This window comes from Phycodurus eques, chromosome 23 (genome assembly GCF_024500275.1).
Source record: "Phycodurus eques isolate BA_2022a chromosome 23, UOR_Pequ_1.1, whole genome shotgun sequence".
NCBI classification, from domain to species: Eukaryota; Metazoa; Chordata; class Actinopteri; order Syngnathiformes; family Syngnathidae; genus Phycodurus; species Phycodurus eques.
In genome coordinates this window covers 3,773,929-3,786,029 of record NC_084547.1, presented here as the reverse complement: position 1 = coordinate 3,786,029, position 12,101 = coordinate 3,773,929, and the positions used below count along the sequence as shown (strand labels likewise).

The 12,101-nt window shown below is 44.4% G+C and overlaps 2 protein-coding genes across 4 annotated transcripts; both read left to right on the top strand.

The window, feature by feature from the left end:
- The first annotated feature begins 1,092 nt into the window (after positions 1-1,092).
- Positions 1,093-5,850, top strand: capgb (capping protein (actin filament), gelsolin-like b). 2 transcript variants are annotated; one of them, XM_061669266.1, is made up of 9 exons: positions 1,093-1,255; positions 3,366-3,559; positions 3,640-3,794; positions 4,305-4,466; positions 4,545-4,694; positions 4,841-4,927; positions 5,006-5,138; positions 5,383-5,474; positions 5,731-5,850. In XM_061669266.1, the coding sequence occupies exons 2-9, from the start codon at positions 3,367-3,369 to the stop codon at positions 5,794-5,796; spliced, it is 1,038 nt and encodes a 345-aa protein (XP_061525250.1). In that variant the 5' UTR covers positions 1,093-1,255; position 3,366; the 3' UTR covers positions 5,797-5,850. The 2 variants fall into 2 exon arrangements, with proteins under 2 accessions (XP_061525250.1, XP_061525249.1); XM_061669265.1 differs by lacking the exon at positions 1,093-1,255 and adding an exon at positions 1,263-2,209.
- Positions 5,851-5,993: 143 nt separating this feature from the next.
- si:dkey-219e21.2 (zinc-binding protein A33) lies at positions 5,994-11,545 on the top strand. Of its 2 annotated transcripts, XM_061669263.1 has the most exons (10): positions 5,994-6,277; positions 6,545-6,594; positions 6,662-6,816; positions 7,037-7,141; positions 7,460-7,588; positions 7,662-7,781; positions 8,358-8,486; positions 9,264-9,342; positions 9,465-9,491; positions 10,122-11,545. In XM_061669263.1, exons 2-10 carry the CDS (start codon positions 6,561-6,563, stop codon positions 10,643-10,645), a joined length of 1,302 nt encoding a protein of 433 aa, XP_061525247.1. In that variant the 5' UTR covers positions 5,994-6,277; positions 6,545-6,560; the 3' UTR covers positions 10,646-11,545. The 2 variants fall into 2 exon arrangements, with proteins under 2 accessions (XP_061525247.1, XP_061525248.1); XM_061669264.1 differs by lacking the exon at positions 9,465-9,491 and having other exon boundaries at positions 5,994-6,594.
- Positions 11,546-12,101: the final 556 nt, after the last annotated feature.

The following is a 12,101-nucleotide window of genomic DNA, read 5'->3' as shown; positions in this document are numbered from 1 at the left end:
CTACAAAAAAAATATATATATAGGGTCACTGATGGTGTAGTGGTACACTTACCTGACTTTGGCGCGAGCAGCGTGGGTTCAGTTCCCACTCAGTGACGGTGTGAATGGTTGTCCGTGTCTATATGTGCCCTGCGACTGACTGGCGACCAGTTCAGGGTGTAGTCCGCCTTTCGCCTGAAGTCAGCTGGGATAGCCTCCAGTGCCCTGCGACCCTAACCAGGATGAACGGTGTTGAAATGGAATGGATATATATATATATATATATATATATATAAACAGACAGACACCTCTGTTGAAATTCCAGGTATTTGTGATGTAACAAAATGAGACTTACTGCTAAAACTCAGACAAAACTTTTCAGGGTTGCAAGTATTTATTTCCCACAGGCGTTTGGGAGATTCCAGGTGTGTTCTTGCAAAATGTAGATAAGACCTTTTGGCAGCATTCCTGGCCAGTTTTCTTCTTATCTCTTCATAAATGTGAGAGTGACGTCCTCTTCCGGTTAAATTCCGGGTTGTGCCATTGTTTCTCCATGTCAGACAATTGCTTCATTTCAGTTGAGCTGTACATGTGAAAGGTCACATTAATAGTGGAAAATGATTTGGAAATGATTTATCTTGGTCTCATTTTTCTTTGTATCACAAAAGAAAGCTGTTTTTTTAAACATGGGGTGTGTATACTTTTCTTTTTTTATATCCACTGCACATTAAAATAAAAAACATTTAAAAAAGAATGATGGTCTCTTGAGAATACAAACTGAAACAGTACAAACACCCTCAATATGTAAGCATCAGATCGCGTGTCTGAACACGTTTAAGGAATGAGTCACTTGAAGGCTAATTCCACTTTACCTGGCGTGATCAAGTGTTTCTGCAGCTCTGTCACTGTCGCAGCGACAGTGACATGACTGATTATCAGGGTTCCAAGGTCAAATGTCACTGAAATCATTCACTGAACGGTCACCTTTTGTGTAAATGGAAACCGAGTCCATCTCTTGTGATTGCATCAAACAAACTGGACAGTGGTTTCGCATTCGGACGCCCAATCCCCCCCCACCTACCCAAGTCTCGATTGAATCACATTTGTGTTGCTTTTGTGTTCGAGACAGGGGGGGCTGGGCTGACACAGGCAGGAAATATGTGGCCGATGTGTGCGTCAGCGTGTGTGTGAGAGAGAAGGAATTTGTGCGTTTTGGACGTGACCACTTTTCTCCACTCCTTGCCTTTTTGATCCTGAAGCCACCTTCGACTCCAAGGTAAGTCTTCAACCTTACTCCTCAAACTACTCCTTGTTGGAAACTTTCCCTCCTTGGCCTCCATTTCCTTGTTTGCTCATCACATACCTCAGTCCCATTAAGTGTTCCAGCAAGACAGTGACAATAGTCTGATTTTTATTTTATTTTTTTCCCCCTTTGGTGTCGTTGTCATTGGTGAAAAGGTCGTTTTACTCCACTTATCGTCAACGTCGAGTGGCCTTTTATTTTTTTTTGGTTTCCCGGCTGCAGCGTCACACTTCCTGAAAGTGAGGGTGGGGGAAACAACTGCAGGAGTCATAGTATCACTGTTGATTTCTGACTACAAATAACGTATTTTTATTTTATTTTTGTTCATCTATCTACACCAGTGACATATAGGGGCAGGGAGAACAATTAAATTGTATTATTTCATTGCCTCACCCAAGAAGAATCGATAAGAGAATCGAAAAAGAAATAGATCGATAACGGTAGCAATAATGAAATCGGAATTACTGCATTTTTATCAATTCCCAATCCCTCCAGACGGCATTCACTCTCACATTCGCACCTTCATGTTGTTTCGATGGGACATTGTGTGTTCATTTGTGAAAACAATGAGTTTATTCTATTTCAAAATTAAAGCTCTAACATAACAAAATGTGAAACAAATTAAACACTCAGAAATACCTTCTGGGAAACACAAGGGAACTAAACTAGTGAGGGTCATAGTAGACAGGGAAGTTGTCCTCATCCTTACATTTGCTCCGGGTCGTATCTTGGAACCCGACTCTACCGCAGCCCCATCCTCCCTCGCTTCCACCCCAGGTAGGCTTTCATCACACCGGCTTCAGTTACCTCCCACTCACAGTACAAGCCAAACCGGGACTGTCGAGCACAATCTCCTTGCCTGGATCCGACTCTCCACATCCCGTTTGGGATGGAGCCCGACAGCACGGAACCAGGCCACATCATCCAGTTGAGTCCATCTTGATCTTCTGCAAGGCTTCTAACGCATATGTTCAATCTTTTTTGGGGAGCGTTTTGTGTTCAAATATTGCCTGTCATCGTGGATCCGTGCACTTTGGTCTCTGCAATTCCCCTAATGAAGGTAATTGTCACTCCCAGCTCTTGTTTATGTCTTACGGTAGCAACCTGGCACCTCCGTTGGAGCGAAACACAAACTGGTAACTTACATTCTTCCGCCCTTGTGGTGTGAATAATTATTTAACGTCGTAACCTCATCACCCGGCGAGAGCGTCTTCATTATCTGCTGTGCCACATTAGCAGAGGTTACGATTCATCGTGTTTCCCAACCTTTATTGGGCCAAGACACATATTTTACACCCCGGGTCACAACCACCAAACCAAAATAGCACAAAAGGTATATACATACTGCAATTATGACGGTGCGCGGTGGCAGCGGAACAGCATTTTTCTTGTTCTGCCTGAGCAAACGATACATTATTTGTCGTAAATAAATAATTTTGGGACCAATGAAGTGTAGCGGTTCTCAAACTGGGGTCCGCGAGCCGCAGTTTCGGGGTCCACAAAATCATTTGCAGTATATTATGTCATGTCATTGAAGTGCATTGATGTGCATATGTTGACAGGTGTGCCAATAAAAACAAAAATCACAAACCAATGACTACCTCCTACCTTGGGTTTGGGCCAATTAAAAGCGCTGATATGATAGTGATGCAACATCGCAGAAATCTGACATCCCGAATTGAATAAACGCTTTCATTTGTGTTTGTTTTTAGCATACATTTATTTGTTGAACATGAAAAAAGTTCAACATCATCCAAAGCGGTAGTCGGCTGCAGAAAGCAAGTCATGATTTGAGCGTGACCATGTGGAAACTTTGGAAAGCCTGCTTTCACTTCTCCTGCCACCAGCCGAGGAGATTGTCCTTGACATATTCACACACCCGTTTTCATCCAGAGCCTCGATGACTCGTTGTCTCACGCTTAGGACAGCAGGGCGTAATAGTGGTTTGCAAATCTGCTTCGTACAGTAGTGCCGAGTTCGGATCTCGACTCTGGCCTCAATGAGGACAATATAGGAAACAGATGGATGGATGTCTTAGTTTGGTCGACAAAAGTGTCACCCAACTCTTCATTTCTTTGTGCAGCATGCTGCCCTTCCAAGCAGTGGCGGGTCAGTTCGGTCCAGAGGTCCGAGTGCCGGGCCTGCGCGTGTGGAGGGTGGAGAAGATGAAGGCGGTCCCGCTGCCTCAATCCGAGGTGGGGGTGTTCTACAACGGCGACTCCTACCTGGTGCTGGAGAACCGCGGCGAACCGGGAGCCGACCTGCACATGTGGATAGGTGAGACTCGACGCTCCTGGATCACAATACAGAAGTCGGTTCTTATTTTGAGTGGGTTCGGCCTCGCAAATAAAATTCAGGTGCGAAGTCGTCACGCGACGAGCAGGTGGCGTGCGCCATGCTGGCCATCCAGCTCGACAACTCCCTGGGCGGAGACCCCGTTCAGCACAGGCAGGTCCAGGGTTACGAGTCCCACGAGTTCATGGCGCTCTTCCCCAGAGGTGTCACCTATAAGGTCTGGCCTTCAGCACCGCAACAGTCACTTATACGGATCATTCCGGAATTGGCGGACAATTGGGGCACCGGCATTCTTGGAAAAACTGCCCATTTATTCTACACTCAGGCACCTGAAAACTTTGCAATTCAATCAAGTTTAAATTGTAGTGTTACTCCAATTCCAGTAGCAGGGTGGCAAGTAACAGGGTTCCAAATCAATGCTAATGTTTTCGCTCAAGAGTACATGCTAGCTGTGCTGTGTTAGCTGCTATGCTAATTGGGCAAAAACAAACTTAACCATGAATGAAAAAGAACAACTTTGATAGTAGGATGTATTTTTCTGAGGATATGAGGAGTTTTGTTGGTTTGAGTGACACTCCATTAGAATGTTCAGGAAAACTATCATTTACACAACAAGTCCACGCTTCTGAATTCAGCGCATGGATTATTTGATATTTCAACGTCCTCCGATTCTGGGATGACCCATAGACCACAAAAGCATTTTTGAAAGCGACGTTTCCCATCACAGGACGGAGGTGTGGAGTCGGGGTTCCGAAGGCCTCGGGGCTCGGGAACGGCGGTGCAGCGCTTGTACCAGATTAAAGGGAAACGCAACATCCGCGCCAAGGAGGTGGAGCTGTCCTGGAAGAGCTTCAACAAGGGCGACTGCTTCATCCTGGACCTCGGAGAGGTGACGATCAGAACAGAAACACGCTGTGGTAAAGGTCAAAGTACTGATTCAAAAGTGCAAACAAAAATACGCCCGCAGGTCATCGTGCCCTGGATCGGCTCGCAGGCCAACGTCTTTGAGAAACAGAAAACGCGGGAGATCGCCTCGCTGATCCGAGACGCGGACAGACACGGTAAAGCTCGCATCGTGGACTCGAGCGAGGGGGAGGAGCCCGCCGAAATGCTTCAGGTAAATCCGGCCAAACTGAGCGTTCTGACCTCGAATGAGGCAAGGGACGCGGTGCCGATCGCCCCTTCGCTGCGCAACAGCGGCACGTGATATCATTTGCGTGCAAACGAGAGGACAGTCCGGCAAGCTGGATGTTTTGTGAGCAGATTTTGGGTCCCAAGCCCGAGTTGCCCGAAAGCACGGCGGAGGAGGACAGCAAGGCCGACGCCTCCAACGCGGCCTCCCTCTACAAGGTCGCCGGCAGGATGCGCTCTTATTTTTGGCTCACGTTTTCAAACACCACCAACAACCACCACTAACCCTCGACACAGGTATCCGATGCGACCGGCGCCATGTCACTGAGCAAAGTTGAGGCGAAGAGTCCGTTTGCCAAGGAGCTGCTGCTTCGGGACGACTGTTTCATTCTGGATAACGGCGCCAACGGCAAGATTTTCGTCTGGAAAGGTGACCACTTGGAAGTGGAGCGGAACGTTCGTGGCTCAATGTGACCCATTGTACAATATGTCCAATCGTAATGAAAACAATAATAATCATACAAAAGTTGTTTGTATTTTTAAATAATTGTCCAGGCAATATGAGGAAAATGATTTGTGTCTCCCAACCCCACTTCCTTTTTGGCCCCATTGTGTCATTCTATTTAATACACCATGGCAATTACCAAAATATATCATGAAACAATATCTGTCAGGTGTCGGGGCCAACGCCAAGGAGAAGCAGGCGGCGCTGCAGATGGCGGACAAGTTCATCGAGCAAATGAGCTACCCCAAGATGAAAACGCAGGTGCGCCACACCCCCATCGTTTTTGAATAACTTGTAAGAAGAAGAAGAAGAAGAAGAATCATGAATGTTTTAGAAAAGTCGGAATGGTACAAAATATTGTTTCAAGAAAAGAATTGCAATCTTCCGGAAAAGTGCTCGTGTTGTAAGAAAACATGTTAATGCGACGAAAAAAGTGGTTGTGAAGGAACAAAAAATGCTAAATTCATAAAAACAAACAAAACAAACAAAAACGCTTGACTCTGTTGTTTTGCTCCAGGTGGAGATCCTGCCACAGGGGAAGGAAACCGTCATGTTCAAGCAGTTTTTCAAGAGCTGGAACTAACGGAAGTGGGGGGGGGGGGGGGGAATTTTGATTAAAATGTACATAACACACAACATTTAAGGTACAGACCATGTTTCGTGATGCCACTTTTCTAAATGAAAAAATAAAAACAAACAATCTGAAAGTGACTTGTTATTTCACGTTTTTTATAAAATGATCTAAAAAAAAGAAAAAAGAAAAAAGGACGGATGGTTTCGTTTTCCCACATAAACAGACTTATTAATACTATAAAGTTCTGTGACGTAGGCCACTGTCAACCCGCGATGTGCGTCACACTCGGGGGATGGGCAAAGCTTTATTATCGGTGCTGTAAAAAAAAAAATGTGTGTGTGCGCGCGTGAGCACGCGTGCGCAAATTTGACGTGCTGGTCCAAAGGTCAGAGGGCAGAGCCGACAAAAACGAGCGGACGGGGGGCGGCGCTCCAGCAGTCATCTTCTCCACCTGCCGAGCTGCACCTCGATCCACTCCCTCCGATTACAGGTACCCCGCAAAACTACCGATTTATTCACCTTTTATGACGCTTCGGGCTTTTGTCCATTTTAGAATTCTTTTTTTTGCCACACATAAATCTGGTTTTAATATTTTTTCTTTTAAACCAACATCAGTTCTTGTCATGGGTACAACATATCAATTTCTTTTCATTTTTTTAACCTTTAATTTCCAGTTTGTTTCTCAAATTAGCTAGCTAGCAAATCAGAGGCGCGACGAGCCATCCACCGGGATTGACTTTTTTGTGTGTGTCTGCAGGAGCGAGGAGACGTTGATGGAGATGAAGAGCATTTTGAAATCGGACAGAAGTAGGTTTTGATGGCGCGCTCGGGAGATGACGTGCTGCTGACCAAGTTGCGGCCATTTCTTTTTCAGAGAAAAGCTTGTTCCTCAAGGCGCAGGATTACAGCACCACCCAGAGCAGCTCCATTGGGGCCCTGCGCTGGAACCTGCCCCAGGAGGACATCCAGGCCCACAACTCTGCTCCGAGCAGACCCATCACCAGCGGCGAACTTACCGGACACTCGCAGGTGAGCAATCTTTTTTTTTTTTTTTTTTTTTAAATGAGTTTTTGAGGTCCGAATTTAGAGTTGCGCACCTTTAGTGTACCTGCTATTGGCCACAGCACACACGGGGACTCTCACACGCAGACTCTCCGACGTCACATGCCGCCCCTCACAGATACTTCAACATGAACTGTATTTTCAATACATAAATTATTATTATTTTCTTTTTAATGGATGTTTGCAGCACCAGCAGCAGTCTCGCCAGAACAGCCTGAAGGACTTGCGCAGCCTGCAAGAGTGCGTGCAGTTCATAGAAAACTGGAAGGAGCAAGTGGACCAGGTTTGCAAGGTACTGCCGATCAGTGAGTGCGTCTCCATCCTCCGGGAGTACGCGAGCCCCGATAAAACAAACCTCACGAACCTACTACATTTGTTTGTTGAAAAAAAAAAAAAAAACATGGCTTGATTCTTGTAAAATTGCAACTTTTTGTCCTGACGAAGTATTCACTCTTGTATCAATTACCATTGTAAAAGAAAATCCGACTTTATTCTTGGAACATGTAAGAGGTCCCTGGACCTGGAAAGTTTGAGAACCCCTGCTGAAGATCCCAATGTACTGAAGTGAAGGAGATTGAGGCAATTTTGTGTCATTTTTGTGGTTTTCCAGTGCAACGGAGCCAATCCAGAGGCGTCGGACCGCAAGGCCGAGAAGTCCGGCTCGCGCACTGAGCGCAGTCTGGAGGAGAGCCGGAAACTCATCTTGGAGTGGGCCAATGAACTCAGCCATGTGGACAAGGTCGGTCCTCGTGCCAACCTGACGGCCGACGTCTCGAAAAACAAGTCTCACACCCTGACTCGCGCGTCCTCAGGTTCTGGAGGGGAACCCCTGGTCACCTGAGAGTCAAGAACACAAGAAGGACTTAGACTGCAATGAGTTTGCGCAACTGAGGGTCATGGAGTGGGCCAAGGAGGTGCAGAAGGTCTCTGAGGTGAGGAACCGCTCCCAAAAAACAAAACAAAAAGACATTCAAGTGAGTTGAGGAGCTTCATGTCGTGTTTTTTTTCTCCATCTTGTGAAGTGATTTGAGGAGCTTTTTGGCGTGCTTTGACGCTATTCAATTTTAAGCCTTTTTTGGTGTTCGAGCGGTGTCAATTTTGCACTGTAACACTGTACAGCGGACCGCCGCTATTTCGAAAAATATCTGACGCCCATTATAATCGCCTTGAGAAAAAAAAAAAAAACAATAAAAAAATCTTGAATAAGTGGGGATAAACGCCATAATGTTGGTTTCACCTCCCCAAAAAAAAGAAGAAAAAAAAAGAAAAGAATGGAAAAAAAAAAAGAAGGAAAAAGGTGAAGGTGTATACAAAGTAATTACTATAACAGCTACACTTATTTCATTTCGCCACTCTATGTCGTTTGGCATTATATGTTACCATTAAGCTAGCGGACTTACGTTAGATGACATGATATGGTTTGGTTGAACATTTTGGTGTTTATATATATATATATATATATATATATACATATATATGTACTGTACAACGTTGAATTGTCTTGGCAGAGCTGCGGGGTGCAGAGCGACGAGCTGGGCAAAGTGCTGCGTCTGCTGGGCCTCAAGAAGAAGCGACTGGTCAGCCTGCTGCCTCTGCTCGAGTTTATCACCTGGTCACTCCTCAAGGAAGACAGCATGGTGAGTCGAAGAAAGAACGGCAGTCGAAGACGCAATAAGATGGCGAAGCAGCCAAAGGCCGTTTTGGGTTCAGAGTCACGAAGCGAGCCGATAAGGCGCGGCTTATATAATGCCGAACTGCGTGTGCGTGCGAGAGCGCGATAAATGACTCAGGTCACTTCGTTTGTGTAAGCGCAGATCTGCTGATAACCTACGACACGGTTGTCTTTTATTGTCAATAGCTCAATACGCGGACCAAAAATGGACAACTGGGAAATTCCCGCAAAGGCAAACGTTTGTAAATAAAAAATCACTTTAAAAAAATGGTATGTTGTTTGTTTTCAAAATCAAATATATATATTTTTTACGATTTAGTGACCTTTTTTTGTTGGTTTTTTGTTACTAATATTTTGTTGCACTAATTATGACAAATTAACCAACTATGGAAAGTTGAAAAATATCTATGAATTAACTGACCCATTTTAAGAGGAAAATCACTGAATGAATTTGGGAATACGATTGCTTGGCAAACGTTTATGCTCAAGGACCTCATTCAATTTTTATAACTGACAGATCACCCCACCCCCCACCCCGCCCTTGCCTGCGTTCAAAGAATGTCAAGGACAACTCGGTTTGATTTCCTTATTTCATTTCGGGCAAACATTTTATGTGCACACGGGCACTTCGAACTTTGCCATTATTGGCCTCGTTAAGTTTTTTTTTTGTTGCCGTGGGTCAAAGATTTACAGTTTTGTCGGGAAATAGGACGGAAAACGTGCTCGTATTCGTTTCTTTTAGGGGATGATCCCACAGTTGTGGTTAGTGGTAAAGCAACGCACGTGGAAAGCGGGGACTTCAAGATACATCCCCAACTCAGGTAGACTCTTATGTGACACACACACACACACACACACACACACACACACGGGGTGGCCGGATTAATTTATGACACGGGAATTTGGACTCACGCGACTCTATGTGCGATGTGTCTGTTTGCAGTTTGGAGTTGGATCCGCAGTGCGGAAGGTGAGGACAACACACACGTACTACGTGCTCGCCAAGGGGTGAATGCATTTGACAAAAGCAGGGTACACCCTTACCGATATTTCACATTGGACCCCATTTTCGATGTGTGTTCGATAGACAGCACACAAAAAAAATGGCCTGCGTCTGCTGACTGGTCTTTGAGTGTGTGGTGTACCCGAAAGTTTTCAAGTAGATCGGGGTGGAGAAATCACTCTGAACACACCCCACACCACAGGATTATCAATCAAAATAATCTTCGGAGACATCCGGTAATTGGGCCTTTGCTGACTTTGATCAGAAGTTGGGAAAAATTGTCAATAAGGCCCGATTTTCGGTCACAACCATTTTTCAAGCAGATCGGGGAGGGGGTGGAAAATCACTCTCAACATGCCCCACACCACAGGATAATTGCTCAGGATAATCCGTTAAATTTATTCAAGAGTCGCTGAAGGGAGAATCCGGGTCAAAATCAAACAGATTATCGGTATGTCTGTACCCCTCCATATTTGTCACGGTGCACTCGAGGTAACCAAGAATGCACAGCACGCACATCATGATATCTTGGCCCGATTATCGTATGTACAGTACTGCATATACCCGGCTTCACCAAGGGTTTGTCCTCCATAACAGCTGACGTGACTCTGGACCCAAAGACCAACCACTCGTGGCTGAGCCTGTCCGGGGACCAGCGTCAAGTCCAGGAGGGCCTGTCACGAGCCGAGCTGCCGTACACTTCGCAGCGCTTCGACAGTTGGCCCTGCGTGCTGGCCTGGGAGGGCTACAGCCAAGGCCGCCACTACTGGGAGGTGGACATCCCCAACAAGGGCTACTGGCGCGTGGGGCTCGCCGCCGTCAACTCCAAGCGCCACGGCCGCGTCCCCATGTCCCCCAAGACGGGCTTCTGGTGCCTGTGGCGCGGCACGCAACAGTTCTACGCCTGCACCAAGCCCGAGACGCCGCTGCCTGCCGGCCTTGTGCCGCAGCGGGTGGGGATCTACTTAGACTACGAGGAGGGTCAGGTGTCCTTCTACAACGCTGAAAGCAAGACCCACATCTACACCTTCACGGGGAACTTCAAGGTGAAGGTGTACCCGCTGTTCGCACCGCTCGACGGCCGCACGCTCATAACCATCATTCCGCCGCACACCGTCTGAATCCAGGGGATTGTAGTCCGAACACATGCCCCTAAATGCCACAGGAATAGGAAACGTTGCGCATTTTGAGGGGGAAAAGTTATAATGTTACGATAACAAATTCGTATTTTAGAATGAAATCATCATCATTTTTTGGGGGGAGAATTAAAAAAATATATATCTTTACGAGAACAAAGACGTATTTTGTTGGGGAAAAAAGTTATGAAGGTCAAGTCTTGAACTTTACAGGAACAAAGACAAATTTTGTCGAGATAAAAAAATTGAAGAAAGTCGACTTTTGTTTGGATAAGAAGTCGAATAAAGTTGAATTTTGTCCGGTAAAATGTTTTAGTAAATTTGAATTTTGTTGGGACTTTGTAAAATACACCTTTTTGTTGACAAAAACTAGTCCTTCTTCCTTTAATGACACTCAATTTGTAGCGAGGAATAATTGCTTCACTATGTTATTAGCGTTACGGTCCCCATAAGTTGGTATGCACTTTTAAAACATAATAGCACACAATATTTTAATCGCAAATTATTTTGCAAAACGCCTACTATTGGACTTTGTCAAATAAGCGAAGCATGATCAGCTCTTTCACAGTCTGTGCATCCACAAGCACAGGAAAGTTGCGCAAGCCCTCAATCACATCAGTTATATAAACAATATTTCACCTGCAAATGATTTGCATCCCAAGCGTCGACATACATGCGCACACTTTATAATGGAAAAATAATTGACAGTGTGGGTTTTTTTGTCTCCTTTTCCCATTATTTTCTGAAAGAAAAATGATGATTATTTGCCCATTCGTCACGAGAGTGCAATATCTGTAAATGTATTTACCTTGTGTGTGTGCTCAGTTGTCATTTTGCTGTTTTGTTGACAAGAGGATTGTTGCTTGAATAACAATAAAGTCACATGCGTGAGATTTGCTGCTGTTCATTTGATTAATAAGTAATAATTTGTGATGACTATTTTTGTTGTCTTATTTACATATGGTGGCTCCATTTTTATTTCATGAAAGACATTTAAATAAAAACAAAATTGAAAAATATTAATTATTAGGTTATTTGCAGTATGGTGCTTTCATTTTAGAATTTTTTTAGAAAGTGTTCAAAAAATATTTAAAAGATTAAAACTGATTTTTTTTTTTGCATTTTGTGGCTTGTTTTCATTTAATTAAAAAGATCATATTAAAAAAAAAAAACAAGCGATTACGATTTAAAAAAAAAAAAAATCGCACTTTGTCGCTTGATTTAAGAAAAACTTTAATGAACTTATCTGCTCTTTGTGGGTTGAATTAAATTGAATTCGTTAAAATTAAAAATTAAAATTAAATAAAAAAAACTTTATTTTAAAATTGATGACAGTATTACTTTAAGACCACTTTTTCGCTGAATGTATTTGAAAAAATTTGTGTATTTGTGAATTTGAAAAAAAAAATGTGTATGCTTATTTGCACTTTGTGAAATGCTT

What these genes read in the sequence shown, in the direction of transcription:
- capgb (XM_061669265.1), top strand. Translation starts at nt 2,172, where the DNA reads ATGGAGCCCGACAGCACGGAACCAGGCCACATCATCCA. An exon ending in GAACCAGGCCACATCATCCA is followed by an intron (nt 2,210 to 3,365) that starts GTTGAGTCCATC and finishes TTCTTTGTGCAG; the next exon opens with CATGCTGCCCTTCCAAGCAG. An exon ending in ACGCGGCCTCCCTCTACAAG is followed by an intron (nt 4,928 to 5,005) that starts GTCGCCGGCAGG and finishes CCCTCGACACAG; the next exon opens with GTATCCGATGCGACCGGCGC.
- si:dkey-219e21.2 (XM_061669263.1), top strand. Translation starts at nt 6,561, where the DNA reads ATGGAGATGAAGAGCATTTTGAAATCGGACAGAA. An exon ending in AACTCAGCCATGTGGACAAG is followed by an intron (nt 7,589 to 7,661) that starts GTCGGTCCTCGT and finishes GCGCGTCCTCAG; the next exon opens with GTTCTGGAGGGGAACCCCTG. An exon ending in AAGATACATCCCCAACTCAG is followed by an intron (nt 9,343 to 9,464) that starts GTAGACTCTTAT and finishes GTCTGTTTGCAG; the next exon opens with TTTGGAGTTGGATCCGCAGT.